This window comes from Dermacentor silvarum, chromosome 10, assembly GCF_013339745.2.
Source record: "Dermacentor silvarum isolate Dsil-2018 chromosome 10, BIME_Dsil_1.4, whole genome shotgun sequence".
Classification (NCBI taxonomy): Eukaryota; Metazoa; Arthropoda; class Arachnida; order Ixodida; family Ixodidae; genus Dermacentor; species Dermacentor silvarum.
This window is the reverse complement of record NC_051163.1, coordinates 77,027,476-77,043,905: the sequence shown is the minus strand read 5'-3', so window position 1 is coordinate 77,043,905 and position 16,430 is coordinate 77,027,476. Positions and strand designations below refer to the sequence as shown.

Below are 16,430 nucleotides of genomic sequence, written 5' to 3'. Positions count from 1 at the left end.
ACACCGCCGCCGTTGGCTGCACCTCTAAGTTACGCCGAAGTTCTAGCGCAGACCGTGCCACCAACGTTCTCACCACCACAGCCCACTGTACCATCACGTCGTCCCGCGTTTCTCACCAGGTTACCAGCCACCACTGGACCATGGCGCACGCCCAACAATCGCCCAATATGCTTCTATTGCGGCTTCCCTGGTCATGTGGCACAGTTCTGTCGACGTCACTTATGGCTTCATCGAGCTGACCCACCTAGTTTCGGTTTCCCTTTTAACTTCACTATAACAAGCTTCGAGTGTATGTCCGCACATTGAGGGTGCATGGTGCACCACCTTCTCTACGTGTCACACCTACATTTCGTAAATGCCACACACGACAGAAGAACTATTCGCTACGAAGCCGTACCTGCATGATGATGAGGTCCCCATCCTTGAACGCCCGTGGCATCAGGGCATCACACAGGTTCATGCGTTCGTAGTGCTGTGCAGGAAAGACCAAATCAATGAGTATGCTTTCCATGGGCAAACCATTTCACTGCCACTAAAAGCATGCACACTGCTGGGTATGTATTCCGAAATGTTTCACTTCGGTGATAGGACAACTTCACCTTCAGGCGCGCGCTGATTGGCTGTTTTAACAAAACTGAATGAGCTGATTGGTTGAGCCCGACGTGTCACTCAATTTTGCTCAACCAGCCAATCAGCACATGCCTGAAGGCGAAAGGCAAACAATCGCCGAAGTGGAACGTTTCAGAATACGTCCCCTGGGTGATTATTGTGATAATCAAATCAAATCAATATTTATTCCAACATACAACCAATGTTGAGGACCGTGGACAAACAGCCAGCAAGGCTTGACATGGTCCATGGCCCCGTTTTGACAATGTGATAAGTAGGTGACTTAATGTGCTAGTACATCATTGCCAGTGAAGCAACATGGTCACGTAGTGTCCCTAGTACAGTGTCAATATTTAGTTAAGTTGTACTGCCACATTATGTCACTAATACAGCACACTGCTAGTGATAATATTGTCATAATGTATCAATAATATACCATCACTAGCAATTCTACGCGTATTAGCGAAGCACTATGACAGTATCGCATCCCTAGTGATGCACTGCACATTAGCAAAACATTGACTATATAGAGCCGCTAGCGACACAATGAGAGATAGCTTTCTAGTGACTCAATGTCGCCATACAGTCGAATTCCATTCATTCAAATTATTGTAGTTATGCTTTCGTATTTGATTACAGTGCACAGGAAATTTTTGGCCCAATTTTCTTGGTAAAAGAAAGTGCACTTTAGAATCGGGTAAATACTGCAATCAGACATTTTCAGCTACCGCTATTGCTTGAAAATCTTGCTAAGGAAGGCTAAAAATAACTGTTTTCGACGAGAGAGGTACGTGTGTTCAATGTATTCACCGTCTCCTAATCAACTGCGCTGAGACATATTTCCTACACTGTGATCCTGTCCCATTGCACCGCGCAGGCAATTTACGGCATAATTTTAAAAAAAAGGATTAAAAGAGGCTTGAGTTATAATCTGCTCAATACCATAATCGAGACATTGTGCGCTATCGTTATTGATTGAAAACCTTCCCAGCAGGCCCAAAATAGGCATTTTTTACGGGAGTTACGTGCGTTCAACTAATTCACTGACCCCTAAGCTCCACAGAGACAGACACGACCCCTTAAGAGGTCGCTATTGGGGCCACGAGACAGGTCAGGCGTGTGTGTGCTGACTGGTCAAGTTTGAATTATCCAGCGAATGACAATTTTAGGATTGAAATAACAAAAGTTTGGGCCTATAGAAATGCATGGGTGTCGGCCGGGACCTTCAGCCTGGATCGAGTTAACTGTATATGTTTATAATGTACCGGGTGTTCAAAATTAAGCTTTACGGAGTTTTTAGAAGTCGCCTGTGGCAGGTAGCATAATTCTTATCATTGAGCTGGGTTATTCGACGAGGCGGACATTAGTAGCACGAGAAATCAAAGCACATATTCAACTAATTAAGAAAAATACACTAATTAATTTCTTAGTTAATTACATTATGACACATATTGCAAGTTACGAATTGTAGCCGGTGAGCTTGTCAGGCGTATTCACTTGGAATGAATTTCCGGAAAGACACCAGTTTGGAGATCATCAACATCATCAGCCTATATTTATGTCCACTGCCAGACGAAGGCCTCTCCTTGCGATCTCCAATTACCCCTGTCTTGCACTAACTGATTCCAACTTGCGCCTGCTATTTTGGGTGACTCTTCATGACTCCTACAATTTGGAGATATGTGCCATCAAACTCGCCGTAAAGATGCACTGTTGTTCCACTTACTTTATTACGAAAATTCCGTTTTATACACTGAAGCACAAAAGTAACTGGAACGCCCATGTATTTTGTATTTGCACTTTGGGAAATAATATCTCGAAACTGGTGTCACACTGAAAATTCATTTCAAGTGGATGCATCTTGCAAACTCACCAGCTACAAGTGGTAAATTGCAATATGGGTCGTAAAGTAATCACCTAAGAAGTTCATTAGTCATTTTTTGATAATTACTTCAATATGTATTTCAACGTCTCATGCTACTAATGTCCGCCTCTTAGAATAACCCAGCTCAATGATAATAATTAAGCTACCTGCCACAGGCAATTTTTAAGAATTCCGTAAAAGTGACAAATATATATTGTATATTGAAAACAATATTGTATATTGAATATTATGAAGATATTGTTGTGTTGTAAGTGATGTTACAACAAGGTTCAACTGTAATGTGTCGCCAGCTAATGATGCAATGCTAGTGATGCATCACAACCACATCAATAGCATCAGACGGTGCTGGATGACTAGCAAGATGCATCACTAGCATCAGATGTGTATCATTATAGTTTCTCTAGCTAGTGATGCACATCTAGCGTCACCTGCTAGACACACTATTGCTGCCATATCTTGGATGCTGGGACATGACAGACTGCATGTTGTGCAATTTTCCTGTTGGGTGTGCAATACACAGTCAACAACCGATTATTTGGACATGCTTGACTATTCAAACAGCCTCTCAGCATCGCCAATAGCCTCATAGACTTAATATATAAGGACTACTGAAATTTTGGATGCCTTATAGCTCATCGTGTGATAATTCGGACTCTGACTGCATGACTGGTGGTGCTCATATGGCGACCGAGTCAGTGAAACAGAAATACCGATAATTTCGTTTTCAGTTGTCGCTGGCATGGTTGCCAGCCATGTCACCGGCACTCTGCCTAAACAAAACTAGCAAAGCCTGCTTGATCTAGCAGTCACTAAAGTGAATTCGGTGCATACGTTGACTGCATTTTCATCTATCTGTAGCAACAGCATGACAATGGTTGAGACATGGGCTGCAATTTTGTAGCGACGTCTTCCACTCAATTCTATGCCACTCTTATCATCTACTGTTCATGGCCGGCTGATCCCGTTAATAATGCATGTGCAGCGTTGTTCTGACCACTGACTAAGTGCAAAAGGCATGAAAATAAATAGTATAAAAGGCATAGCTAGAAAATCACGACCATACAATGTCTAGGCCAAAGTCAAGTCAATGTGTGCTCAGCAACACGCACTGACAAACTTGAGTCGTATTCATGAATGATCACATTCGAAATACACTTTTATTTTCGCAATTTTTCATGACTAGCCTTAGATGCATCGACGGGCAGCAGCGTTGTTGCACAGTCATAAGATAGTGTGCTTGGCATTGTGCCAAGAATGACGTTGCTCGTGAACACCAATGCGTGTTGTGCTATAGTCACGCAAAATTGAAGGTGCTCTGAAAGTGACGATCCAAGAATAAGGCACAGCCTTTTTAGCCACATGTGAAATAAAGTCACTTATTTTGGGGCGAATCTGGTATTTCGGATTCCCAATTATTCTGACGGTCTGGCAGTCCTCGTCGGATCCAAATCATCGGTCGGCGAATGCAGTGTCACCGTGTACCGAATGTAGCATTAGTGTACCGTGACTAGCGAGTCACGGTACACTAATGCTGAATCATGTCTGCATAGTTAGTGACAGTATATTGTCACAAGGAGTCACTAGCACGTTTGTCACAAGAGGCGTTATACAGTCACAGTGTGTGTTACCAGCTAGTGGCGCTACGCTAGTGGTGAATTGACAGCACAGCTAGTGGCATTAAATTGTCACAAGAAGCCACTACGTTTGTCATGAGAGCCATTATACAATCACAGTGGGTCCCTAGTACACAGTGTGCGACAGATTCACGAAAATGACAAACTGAAACAGAAGTGCCGCACTCACATTGAGGGACTTGAGCATGGGCACCTTCTCGAGCAAGTTCTCATACTCTTTGCGCTTCTTGAAGGCGCTCTTGAGCACGATGCGCCGGAAGGTCTGTCGGTTCATGGCCCACAGGGAGCCCTCTGTCACGGCCGTGATGGTGGCCGCTCGCGGCATGTTGTACATGAGTGCCAGCTCGCCAAAGCTGCCCGATCCCTCGTACTTGCCAACCAGCTTGTCCTGCTCCCTGTCCGTGGTCACAAAGATGTTGTATGTGCCGGTCTGGATCACGTAGAAGTTGTCACCGTCGTCACCCTGCTTGATCACCACCTCTCCCGGCTTGACCTGCGCAGAAATGACAAAGAGGCTGAAGGAGTGAGCAAGGACAATGGCCGTCCTCAGACTACCAGCATTCCACCAGTTGATGACACCCATCTAGAGTAGAGCTAGTTGGCAGTCATTCATCTTGTAATGTGCTGAGAGAAGCTCAGTACTCCTACTAACACCTAGGAAACACCAGACAGGCCAAAAAGGCACAAACTACCGACTCCTTTGTGACCAAGTGGTTTATGAATACCGACTGGTCACGAAGCAATCGGTAGTTTGGGCCTTCTTGTCCTGTCTGGTGTGTCCTCTGTGTTAGTAGCCGTACTCACTTTTACTCAATGTATCACAAAAAGAATGGGCAACCATCTACAGGTGAAATTGAGCTGGCAGCATTGCCAGGAGCCTGCTCCCAACATGTATGCAGTAGGGGTGTGCAAATAGTGAAATTTCATCTCGAATCGAATTCGAATCGAATAGTGCCGAATAGTGGCCAAAAACATTGAATATCGAATACAAAATATTTTATTGAAAGAAATGTCGCAGTTCACCCGAAAGGCGAAGCATCAATTGCGATAGCACATTAATAGAGAGCTATACGGAGTAAGGATAGCAGTTTTATCAGCTGTATAAACTTGGACATGCAGCAGCACCACCAAAGCGCAGAACTGTTGTCGACGCCATCGGCGTTTTGCCCGCGTTCACACCGAGCGCGCGGCGTTGGTGACTGCTGCCGGTGCCTCTGGCAGCGGCTCGGCGGTTTTCGATGAAATCAGAACAGGGCACTCGTCGAGCAGCATCAGAAGTCTTTACCACCTTCTCGCCTCGCAATGTTTCTATATAAATACGCATTTGGTGCCGCAGCTAAACGTCACCTCCTCTCACTCCCTCCCGTCCCCCCACGGCCTTTCGCGCGATGGAAGTCACGTTTGCTTTCCACCGTGCGTTCGCACATACAGCAGACAGCGCGCGGCGACAATTTCTTTGCCGTTGAACTTCATACGGAACCTCAAGGCGACAGCGATGGCAGAAATCTACTTGGAGTATCCATATAATTACTATCGCAATAAATATTTACAGAAAGAAATGATGTCTGCTCATGTCCTTGAGCACACAAAGCAGTGAGTGACTGTTACTGCAAGGCTACAAATTGTCAAGCAGAAACACAAGCTGTTCCACATGACCTGGCTTCAGGCTCTCACGCCGCAATATTACGGTGTTTCCTGCAGTTGAAAACATGCGTTCACTGGGCACCTCTGTAGCAGGGATTGAAAGGTATCGCAAAGCAATTTTGGAGACTCCTTGATACAGTGAAGCTCAATGCTCATTCCAATATTTTCAAGGATTATCCTTTCTTGGGATCAGCGACTAATTTAAGTATTTTTCAACTTCTTGACTATAAGGTGTGAGCTCATTGTGTTGCTTCTTTTTTGACGCCAGCAGTTCGACAGTCTCCCACACTGTTCTCTGGCCTTCTTTGCTAGTGACATGGCTTGTCGATGGCTTTTGAACCAGGATACCGGCGAAAGGTTTAACGAAAGGCCTACTGTAACGACGTTAGCATTATTTTTAACCACACCACCCTAACCAAGTTGCACCATTGGCCTTTGTCGCATTTTAGATATTCGTCCTGTCGTATTGTTTCGAAACTTCAAATACTAGCTGTTCAAAAATCGAATCGAATTATTCGATTAAATATTATTTGATTCAACTTTGGAACTCGAATATTCGCATACCCCTAGTATACAGTCAACCATTCTTAAAGAGACACTAAGAGAAACACTTAACCAGTACATACTGATAAATTATACACCTAAAGTTCTATTTTCATTATTGTCTTCATTAGAGTTTGATTATTACAACAGAAATGAAAGTCAACATTTCATTTTTTTTTATTTCGCGCTGATACCTTATCACCAGTGCATCAGCACGATGGTACGGATTTCAAACAGTGAATTGATCCTTAGGGTGCGGACGGCTCGAAATTACACAGGTAACACGACTTTTCCAGCATGAAAATGCACTTAATTCAGGTAATGTCTGCGTTTCCTAGTGTTTGCAACTCGCAAAAGAACTTTATTGTGCGGCACATGCTTTGTCATGTTAACACGGTGATAGCAATTGCATAAAGTATACCCTACAGCCAGTTCTGGCTGCTTACTTGAGCTTTTTTATAATAAAATGGAAGTGGGGGCAAGGTTGGCGCGCGTCTCTTTATAGCGCGGCAATGGCTGTGCATGGCTGCCAGTGCGTCTGAGCGCATATGCCGCCTGTGCACACTGTTTCAGAGGTAATCTGCTGCATGAGCAAAGAGTGGGCGTGCCAAGATGGCATGCCATCATGTGCACTGCCTTCCTGCATGTTTAGAAGTGGAGGTTGTGCAATCTTGAGTTTCAGACAGGCATTGAAAGCCAGAGGCAGACGAAGCGTTCCTTCCCTGCTGCCGACACTTTTCATGATAGTGTTGTCCCACATTATGCGCTGCAGGGCGGATCGTATGCGTAAGCGCGGCTGGCTTCGCTTCGTACTGGGCACATGAAGATATCATCGACATGGCATGAAACCGTATCTTTCGTCGCCAAATCTCAAATTCAGCAAAAAGAACTTTTCTTTCTCATTCAAATTTGCTTTTTCCAATGGCCAGAAAATTCTGAAAATTTATGGCCCCTTCCGCATAAAAAAAATTTATCGGCAAATCTACGTATTTGCTTAAAAGGTTAATTACAATATCACAAAATTTCTATATAATGAAATAAGTTACCAATTTTACTGACTTCGTTTTATCGATGTTTAAATGTATAACACTGCTCCTTTTAGCGTTACTCTGCAACTTTTCTTTCACTATTTCACAACTACATGGGAGTGACATCTTAAAATGCGTCACAGCATCTGAGCAAACAATATCAGCTCCGGTAACCTTTACTAAAACACAAGGCCACAGGCCTCCCCCCTGAACTTGCACATGGCAGTAGCTGCGTCTACATCGATACGGTAGAGGCGTATTGCATTCTCTTACCATATCGCATATTACCTACACATTGCATGTTACATGAATGCACATTTTGCTGCACAGCAAGCTTACGCCACCACTTGAAAGTTAGTGCTCTCACTTGAGACAAACCTGCCTTTTGTTGTTGCATTGCGGAATGCAGCAAAAGTACCTTTACCTGCACGGGCAAACTTAAGCATTGTTTATTCTGTGGAAACGTAATTTCACAGCGGATGTGCAACTGTTGGCCATGACTAGTGGTAGCCGAGCACGGTCATCTCTGCTTCTATCTTCTCAAAGTGGACCTGGCTACGATTACGCAGCAAATCAAGGATCTTGCTGATGTTCACCTAATTTATTATTGATAATGAAGACATTAATTAAATGCCCGCAATGTACTCGTGACTGACAGAAAATTGTGCTTGCCCTGCTCCATCAGCCACCATATTTGTTTTGATGTTCCACAGTGTGGCCGCTGCTGTTTGCTTGGCCAGTTGTCATCCCACAATGAATGCATTCCCATAATTCGTGATATGATACACTTCTGTTTACATGCGCTGCTGGCATGTGCATTTTTCATCTCAAGCTACCCCTGTTGGGCACATTTCATGCAATGTGCCTTTCAAGCGAATTACCTTGTTTACATGAGATATGGTACGCTTCTGTGACATTCATGTAAATGCCGCTTGTAAGGTGATGGCAACTGCTGCTGGAACAAGTTGCAGGCATGTGCCATCATTATGATAAATTCAGCCAAATGAATGAAGTGGGACAAGAAAAATCCACTTACCTTCCGTTCAAACATGGCATCTATGACCTCCTGCATCTGAGTCTGCAAAGTAAGAAAAACTGGTGTTAAAGCAAGACATGAATCAAAATCATAAACTGTCAAAAACGTTCACATTACACATTTACCATGTTTGTTGATTCATTTAGACACATCCCATCGCTTTCTGTCATGTCCGAGTTGATGTAGCTGCATTAAAGTTATTAGACATTAAACTAACCATTTGGATAAATGAATATGCTGCTGACAGCCAAGCTATTGACCCTTTTTGCTAAGCAGTTTGTTCTAGAGAAATGAGAGCACTTTCAGCGGCGCGCCGTATGCTGCCTCAGCCACCGCGCACGAATACGAAACCATTGCCGCTTTTACCCTGATTCTGTGCGATCAGCTGTCGGAAATGCAACTGAGTTTTAGCTAACGCACTGTGCTCCAATCATGCTGGATTGAATCATGTGTATTGAAGACGTGTGCAGTAGTTGGCTGCAAAAATGGTGACTGGCATATTAAGGAATGTAATGAATAGGTGTGGCCAAGTTCGCGGACCGCTGCTGCAACGGCCCATATGTGTTTCCGGCACTTCGAGATGTACGGCTTTCCTCGAGGATACACAAATTTGCTCATCCGCCCACGTTGTATCGTTAACCTTCAAAGGAAGGGCTTCAGCCCAATCATACGTCGGCAAAAGTGAGTACCACTCGTTAAACAATGATCAAGAGAGTAGCGCCGCTTTCTGTCATAGTAGGTTTCGCACACAGTATCTACACACAGCTACCCCAACTGACACGGAAACTTACGCCCACTCTTTCGGAAACGTGTCAAGAATAAGTGAATGGGTGCACACTTGAATATGTGTGCACTATATACGCACAATTAATGACTGTACTACTCCGATAGTGCACGAATGGTCGAAGCTGAATGTCTCGTGACGGTCCACAAGAGTGAGCGAGTTACTAGCGATAATACAAATTGGCTACAAGCTATTACAAAGTACAGAACAGCTACGTTTCAAGCCTTGTGCGCAGCAAGAACAAATCTAATGGAACTGAGCACACCCACGAGCGATTAGGCAGAAAATTATCAGATAGTGACCGCACCGAGGAACCTTACTGAGTCAGAAATATTTGCCAAATAAAAAAAACGAAGAGCAAAACACACTAATCCTGATACAATTCATGAGCGGGAAGTTTGGATAGCTTGGAATATGTATTTTGCCCTGCTTTTAGAACAAGCACCATATATACACTTCCCGTGCCGTTTGGACATAGCTTTATCAGCTCCGAAAGCGCTTTTGCATGTTCTCTGAAGCTGTGGCCAAAGCTTCGTGTCGTCCACCCAGTCACTGTCTACAATATCTCTCGAAACAGAGGTTTACTAAGCCGCACCGGCGTCATACACATCCATTGTAAACACGGAGGCAGTTGAGGCAAGTAATGGATGCATCACCACGTGATCAAACATGGCAGCGCCCACGGGATTGCCACGAGAAAGTTCAATAACTCCTTTAGATGCGAATTAATTCTGTCCATTAAGAATTTACTTTTATCACATTTCTTGTAGTACTTTCGGAATTACGAAAACCATACAGCTGCAGAGCAAATTAGGAATTACCAATTGTTTAGTGGGTTTGTCACATTTACAGAACGTGGACTCTATGCGAGAACTGTTGACAAGAACATTAGATATGAGAATATCAACTATTTCATGTCTAGCAGACTTGGAAAGCATAGACCCAATACTTGAAATACATATATGCCTGATGTAAAAAATATTCTGAAAACTATGACAGAAAACCCACTACATGAAGGCAAACTGATACTCTGAGGGCCAACATCTATTCGTCTACCTTCCACCTCAATTTACTAAAACACTTTACAAATGTTATTTGAATTTAAATCACAGGTCGAACATCCTAAATGTAATTTTAATCAGTGTCTTTGCATTTGAGGCACTAGCTTCACGTGCACAATTGTGCACATGACATTTGAAGTAGATACTAATGTGTTTTGACACCTTGTTTGTTATGAATCACTATGTGTGCAAGTGTTGAGTGTATAAAACCCATTAACAGCACAATGTTTCAGTAAGTGATGTGACTTATCACACATAAATTTGTGTTAAACCTGTAAGTGCCAGCAAAAAAAAAAAAGAATGTTCAGAAAATGATTTTTTTATTGCATATCCGGATAGTGAATGTTTCGCTGATTCGAAATATGTATAACATGTGGGTAGTAAACACACAACTAATACCCAATAAGGAGAACCATGTATGTCAACTCGACGTTTCAGAGTTGATGGCGGTTTACTTCTGCAGCATGCCCTAGACATTAGAGGTTAGTTTTAGACACATGTCCCTTGTACTGAAAACACTGCTATCACCAGGAAACTTCACTCAATCGATTGAATTCCTGTTTTCATGACGAGTGTGGTAACATGTGACTGGAAGACATCATCCGTTTTCCCGAATGAACAGACTCGCAAGACCCTCTAGCGGCTAAAAAGGGAATTCACCTGAACATTAAAATAGTATGAATGAGCCCAGCTCATTAACAGCGAATAGAAAGAGTGCCCAAACACGTCGACGAGCCTGACTCATCCTTGGCACCTTTTGCAAGAAAAAACAAATTGCAATCGACCAAGGCTCGTGCATGGCACATAAAGGATTATATGTAAGATTTGTAAGGGGGAATAGTGGCCAATTACTGCACCAGGAAGGAAGTCCACACACTAATCAAAATACAGTGGAATCTCGTTGCATCTCAATATCATATCATTGAACGTATTATCCAACCAAATCGTATTATCGGGAAAAGAAAGAAAAATGTGTCATCCTGAAGAACGTATTACGCAGAATCATATCAACAATGTTCCACTGTATATGGTGATGCATACTGAAGACACTTTAAAGTCCCAAACAGCAAATTACTGCTGTCAGAGACAAGAATAGTGCACAACACTGCATTGTACCCATATTAAACTGTAGGGCTGAAACTTGAAATATAAAAAGAAAATGATGAGAAGGAATATGTGTTCCAATGGAAGCAGTTAAAAAAACACTGCTTAGTGTTTACTGATGAACTGCAACCACAGGCAGCATACTGGGCCAATGCCGAGAGTAGCGAGGTTTTTTCATAGAAAGGTGCTCAAGTAAGTGGGCAATGGCAAAAAAAAAAAAAAAATTTTGCCTAGACGCATCTCTAAGGGAGCTGAGAGGCATACTGACCACGTCCAAGGACTTGAACAGCAGGATGTTCTTGACCGCCTCGCCGAGCTTCTCGCGTTGCACGTCCGATTTTGGATACACCACCTGGACAAAACGTGAGCAGTGCAATAAAGACTCTGTTACACCTTATTCGAATCAAAACCATCTTGTTCCCCCTTCTTACAGCACCAATCCACATAGTAGTTCTAAAAAGCTACGCAATCTTTGTCATTCAAGCTGTCTGCCAATTCCAAACAGAAAAAAAAAAATAAACTGCAAAAGCAACGTGTCACCGCAACAAAAAGAAGGCTTAGAGCAGTCAGCAACTGCAGTACTGACATGTGAATGTAGGCAAAAAAAAAGCAAGAACTTAACGCCGCATATCTTTAGCATAACAAAGACAATATGCACAGATAATGGGATGCTAACTGGAATGCTATCAAGTGAAAGCGTTAATCGGAAGGTACAGGATGCACTTCTATTGTCATATGCAAAGAGGACACAATGAAAAATGTGGTTTATAAAGTTACAACAAACAAAAAATTCAGGCAGACAATCTGTGCAACCTCCTGCACTGACACATTGGAGAATGAACAGCTGTATCTCCTGGAATCACCTCGCTTGTTTGACCTCACTTCTGGTCTAGACTGTCTTGCACAACAAGGCGTGCTTACTGACACACGGCATCAGTGACGACCAAGGAAACTTTACATAGGTACTGGAAGGTACACTGAATAACCTTTCATTTAAATTTATGCATTCCCCAGTATGTATATGACTAAAACAATCACTACCACGCATTTGTTCATTGGAAATGTTCCAACCTGCTTAAAAGCCCCTTCAAGGTAACTAGAACATACAAGTCTTTTTCAAACAAGAAGCAGCCCTTAACAGTATTATTCTCTTCAAATACAAAAATCGTTATGAATTGCACAGAAGACAACGATACAAATTTAATGTAACAAGAGACTCTGTAGGTACAGTAAAAGCTCGATGATACGAATCTCACGGGGTCACGAAAAATATTCGTATTAGCCGAAATTCGTATCATCGAAACACAATTAAAACTACTGTCGAATCTCGATAATTCGAACTCGAAGGGGCCCGAAAATTTGTTCGAATTAAAAGGACGTATTTTTGAAGTATTCGTGCACCATAGCACGATGCACGAACGGTGCGAGTCGTGAAATATCGCGGCGCGCAAGCGCATAGCAAGCGCGGGCCACGAAACTGCCCACGCCGGCTAACGGTCGCTTCCCGATAACGACAGAAAACGAAGCTTCAGGGAGCGAGCGGGCGGCGCCGGCACACGGGTGCGCGCGGAGACCGTCGAAGGTGAGGGAAGAGGGCGGCAGGGAAGCGGATATGGGCGCGTCAACTCCGCCGCTTCGGTGGCTCCCCTCGCCCTCCCTCTCAACTCCCTCGTAGCTCTTTCACCTTCGACTCCGTGCGCTCCGCCGCCGTGCTGGCGCCAGCTTATTTTAGCCGCCCCCTGAAGTTTCGTTTTCTGCCGTTATCGGGAAGCGAGCGTTTGCGGGCGTGGCAGTTTCGTTGGCCCGACTGTGCCTCCGCCGCTGCTTCCCTCTGCGCTGCTGCCGCAGCGTGCAAGGTCAACATGTGACTAGAAAATAGAGGAGAAGGGTTCACTGCCATTTTATCCGCGTGGCTGAGACGACGTCGGCACTAGTGTGTGCTAGAATACGGTTGTCTAGAACACTCTAGTCGGCACGTACGCGCTTGTTCCGGCGCGATGCAGAAATGGCGACCTTGCAATTTGAGAGAGGGGGAAACTTCCGCCGCGGGTTTTTTTTTTTTTTTCCCCGTTCTTTCGCGCGCGGCATTGAGGGGTCTCTCCTGAGCTTTTTGCTCTATGGCGGTGTCGGAGCAATGCCAGTCGGAGGCGCCGCCGCGTTATTTGGCGCGCTGCTAAAAGCATTGTCGGTACGCGGTATGTTCGAAGTAAGCGTGTTCGAATTAACGAGATTCGACTGTAGCTTAATTAAAGAGTCAGAGGTGAACTCACTCAGGCACATGTACGTAAAAAGCATTTATTTCTTGAAGCGCCACCGCTTCAAACTCTTCGCGCCCAGTCGCGGAGTCCGCGCTGTCCGGCGCCGCGCCTCCGCACCAAAAGAGAAGGAGAGAGAGCGCGTGACTGCGCGCTGTTCTCTTTCGCGGCCGTCGGTGGGGCGGCATTTATTCATATCAACCGACGCAGGCTGAAAATCGATTCGTAACAACCGTTCTCTAGCACGTTGCAAACTAATGGGGCTCGGCCGGCACCACAGAAAAATTCGTATCATCCGGAAATTCGTATTAGCCGTGATCGTATCATCGAGCTTTTACTGTACTCTAATTAAAGTGCTTGTTTACGTAATTTTGTTAAACAGTCGCTTAAGTGGAACAATGTAAGCAATTTACACAGTTGCCATTTCGATTCTATCACCCCAAAGAAATAGCTCGAATATCTCAACTCCTTCATTTCTATGCATACTCAGATAGCTTAGGGTACTAAATTATGTTAACGTGGACTGTGAAAATACTACCCCGGAAACCTTGCACCCTATGTTTTGAGCGAGGTAAACGCACACTTAGTTTAAGATCTGAAGGATCCACATTCCACTAGCCCAATTCAAATCACCTGCCATGAGTGAGAAGGTGTGACGTTGCATATGCCACCCTTTACTGCACCGGTGAGTAAAACGCCACCTGACAGCCAGCACTGCCCTTTCTTTTTTTCCTCAAGACACGACAGCTCAGCCAGCAACCTAGTGAAGACACAGCTGACAGCATCCCAAGACATCATATGGATGTGGCATTTGCTAGTGCTAACAGAAATTTCACTTCTCGCCCGGAAGTTCACGCGGTGACCCACCCGTTACCGCGTGATGAAGTAAAATTAAAGCAACCAGTGCGCCCACTTGGATCCAAACTTAATCTTGCTACATGCTCTCTTCCGTGACAGCAAGAAATAAATGGTAAAATGAGCCTTCGCTTCGTCTCATCTCACATTGAGTACAAAGTATGTGATATCACGTACGTGTGCACAATCACTGAGGCCATGGAGCCCCAAAATGTTTTGCCATTTCTAGCCTTCAGATGGCGCCACAGCATTTACCACTGGTGGCATGGAATGCATTTTCACTGGCGATGACGGCATATTGAAACTAGATCTAGTACCCTCCAATTAAAATGTTGGCCTCGCCACACATTTGAGCTCTTTTTTTTTTGCAGACATTTGATTATATTTATTCAGACAACAATGAAAGTTGGTCACTATGTTTTTTCACAATGTCACACCCATGTCGAGACATGTCAGGCTCCGTCTGTCGTGTCGCTGTCACTTGGATATTGTGTGCACGTGGCTGACTCTCTAGAACTAGCTTCGCAAGACAGCTAAACAAGCTCAGCACTATGCAATACAGAGATTTCCAAAACATGACAGTGCAGGCGGTGCAGGGTCGAGCGGAAAACAAGCCTCCCGACCACCCGCGGCGTCGATGTCAAGGGTAACTCGATGAGTTTTTTCTAAGACTCGACAAGAACTGGACAAGTAGTATTTTTTTCCACCTTATAATGCAATGCAACAATCCTTTTATCAGCAGTTGAATACTAGTGACAAAACTGTATTGAGGAACTCCAACATCATTGGGCTGGTATTAGAATGTACTGGTGGAGCCTCAAATCATGTTCTACATTCACCTTGATTTCTCGCTTACTAAAGTTCTGTATTGCAGTATTGAAGCATTAGAGACATTTTTGAGTATTACCCTATCACTTTACCTTGATTTAACATTTGCCTGTAGTATTCCCTTGTTAAACACCCACCCGAATGTATACAGCTCAAGTAGGAAGGAGTATAAATGTGACAATAAATGAACACTCTGCATGTACTAAAGGACCCAAATGCATGCATGTCATATCACAAAGTGATATGTGCCACTATGTTCCAAAATGAAGATCTGCAGTTACGTTCAAACACAGAGGATCAAACAACGAAAATAGTGGGAAGTTCATTTCATTTTCATAAATAAACGATGGAAATGTGTGACCTGAGAAGGAATTACTTTTGTCAGTAAGTTTATAATCTTTACAATGTTTACTCACAATGATATGTGACTGCAGAGCTTTTTTTCTTTTCTTTTTTGCCATGTCCCCTCTTATAATGTTATCTGCACGATGCCTTCACCTAATTTGCCAAATGAGACTATGCTTTAATACAATGTGTTATGCCTTGCACTTCATGTGTTGCACTGTTTTTCATTATCACTGATAAACTGGGGCACTGCCCAAATGTTCACAATGCACTTAACTCACCTTGGCACCCTCGTCATCATCATCCTCGGCCGGATCGTAGTGCTCGGCAAACACTGCAAGCACACCAAGAGAAACCTCAGGGTTGCCGGCTCAGTGAATAATCACACACCATCCATCATGCAACGAAAGCACTTTCTAGTAAAGCCAACAACTCCACTTCAATCAATTCGCTTGTCTTCCAAAAACACAAGTAACATTTCCATCTCACTGTAAAGCGCTCTGCAGCAACACTTCCTGGCAATTTTCCATCCTTGCCAAACGTTTCTATAGATTTCACATGCATTATACTTTCAGAGCTTAGGGCTGTGCAGAGTGCATATTACAGACCCCTTACCTAATTGTAAATATGGTCTTTTTTTTTGCAAGGCAGTAGTATATGGTAAGTTAATGACAACACAGCTGCCAATTCTTTATTATGTTTACGTGTTTATGTGATCTGTCTCATGAGGTGGAAGATGCAGGCCTGGCTCTCATGACATCAATCCATAGCTAAGTGCTAGCACATGCAGTTCACACTGCCAATTCTTTAATCCGTGTA

General features: G+C 43.9%; 1 protein-coding gene across 2 annotated transcripts in view; it reads right to left on the bottom strand.

The window, feature by feature from the left end:
• The window catches only part of LOC119466129 (cAMP-dependent protein kinase type II regulatory subunit), a 168,149-nt gene that overhangs the window by 22,352 nt on the left and 129,367 nt on the right, over positions 1–16,430 (bottom strand). For both annotated transcript variants that reach the window (XM_037726618.2, XM_037726617.2), the window contains exons 3-7: positions 15,893–15,945; positions 11,597–11,680; positions 8,380–8,421; positions 4,298–4,621; positions 398–472 (exon numbers count right to left, since the gene is read on the bottom strand). In XM_037726618.2, coding sequence (XP_037582546.1) covers positions 398–472; positions 4,298–4,621; positions 8,380–8,421; positions 11,597–11,680; positions 15,893–15,945 — 578 coding nt within the window. The remainder of the gene's footprint in view (positions 1–397; positions 473–4,297; positions 4,622–8,379; positions 8,422–11,596; positions 11,681–15,892; positions 15,946–16,430) is intronic.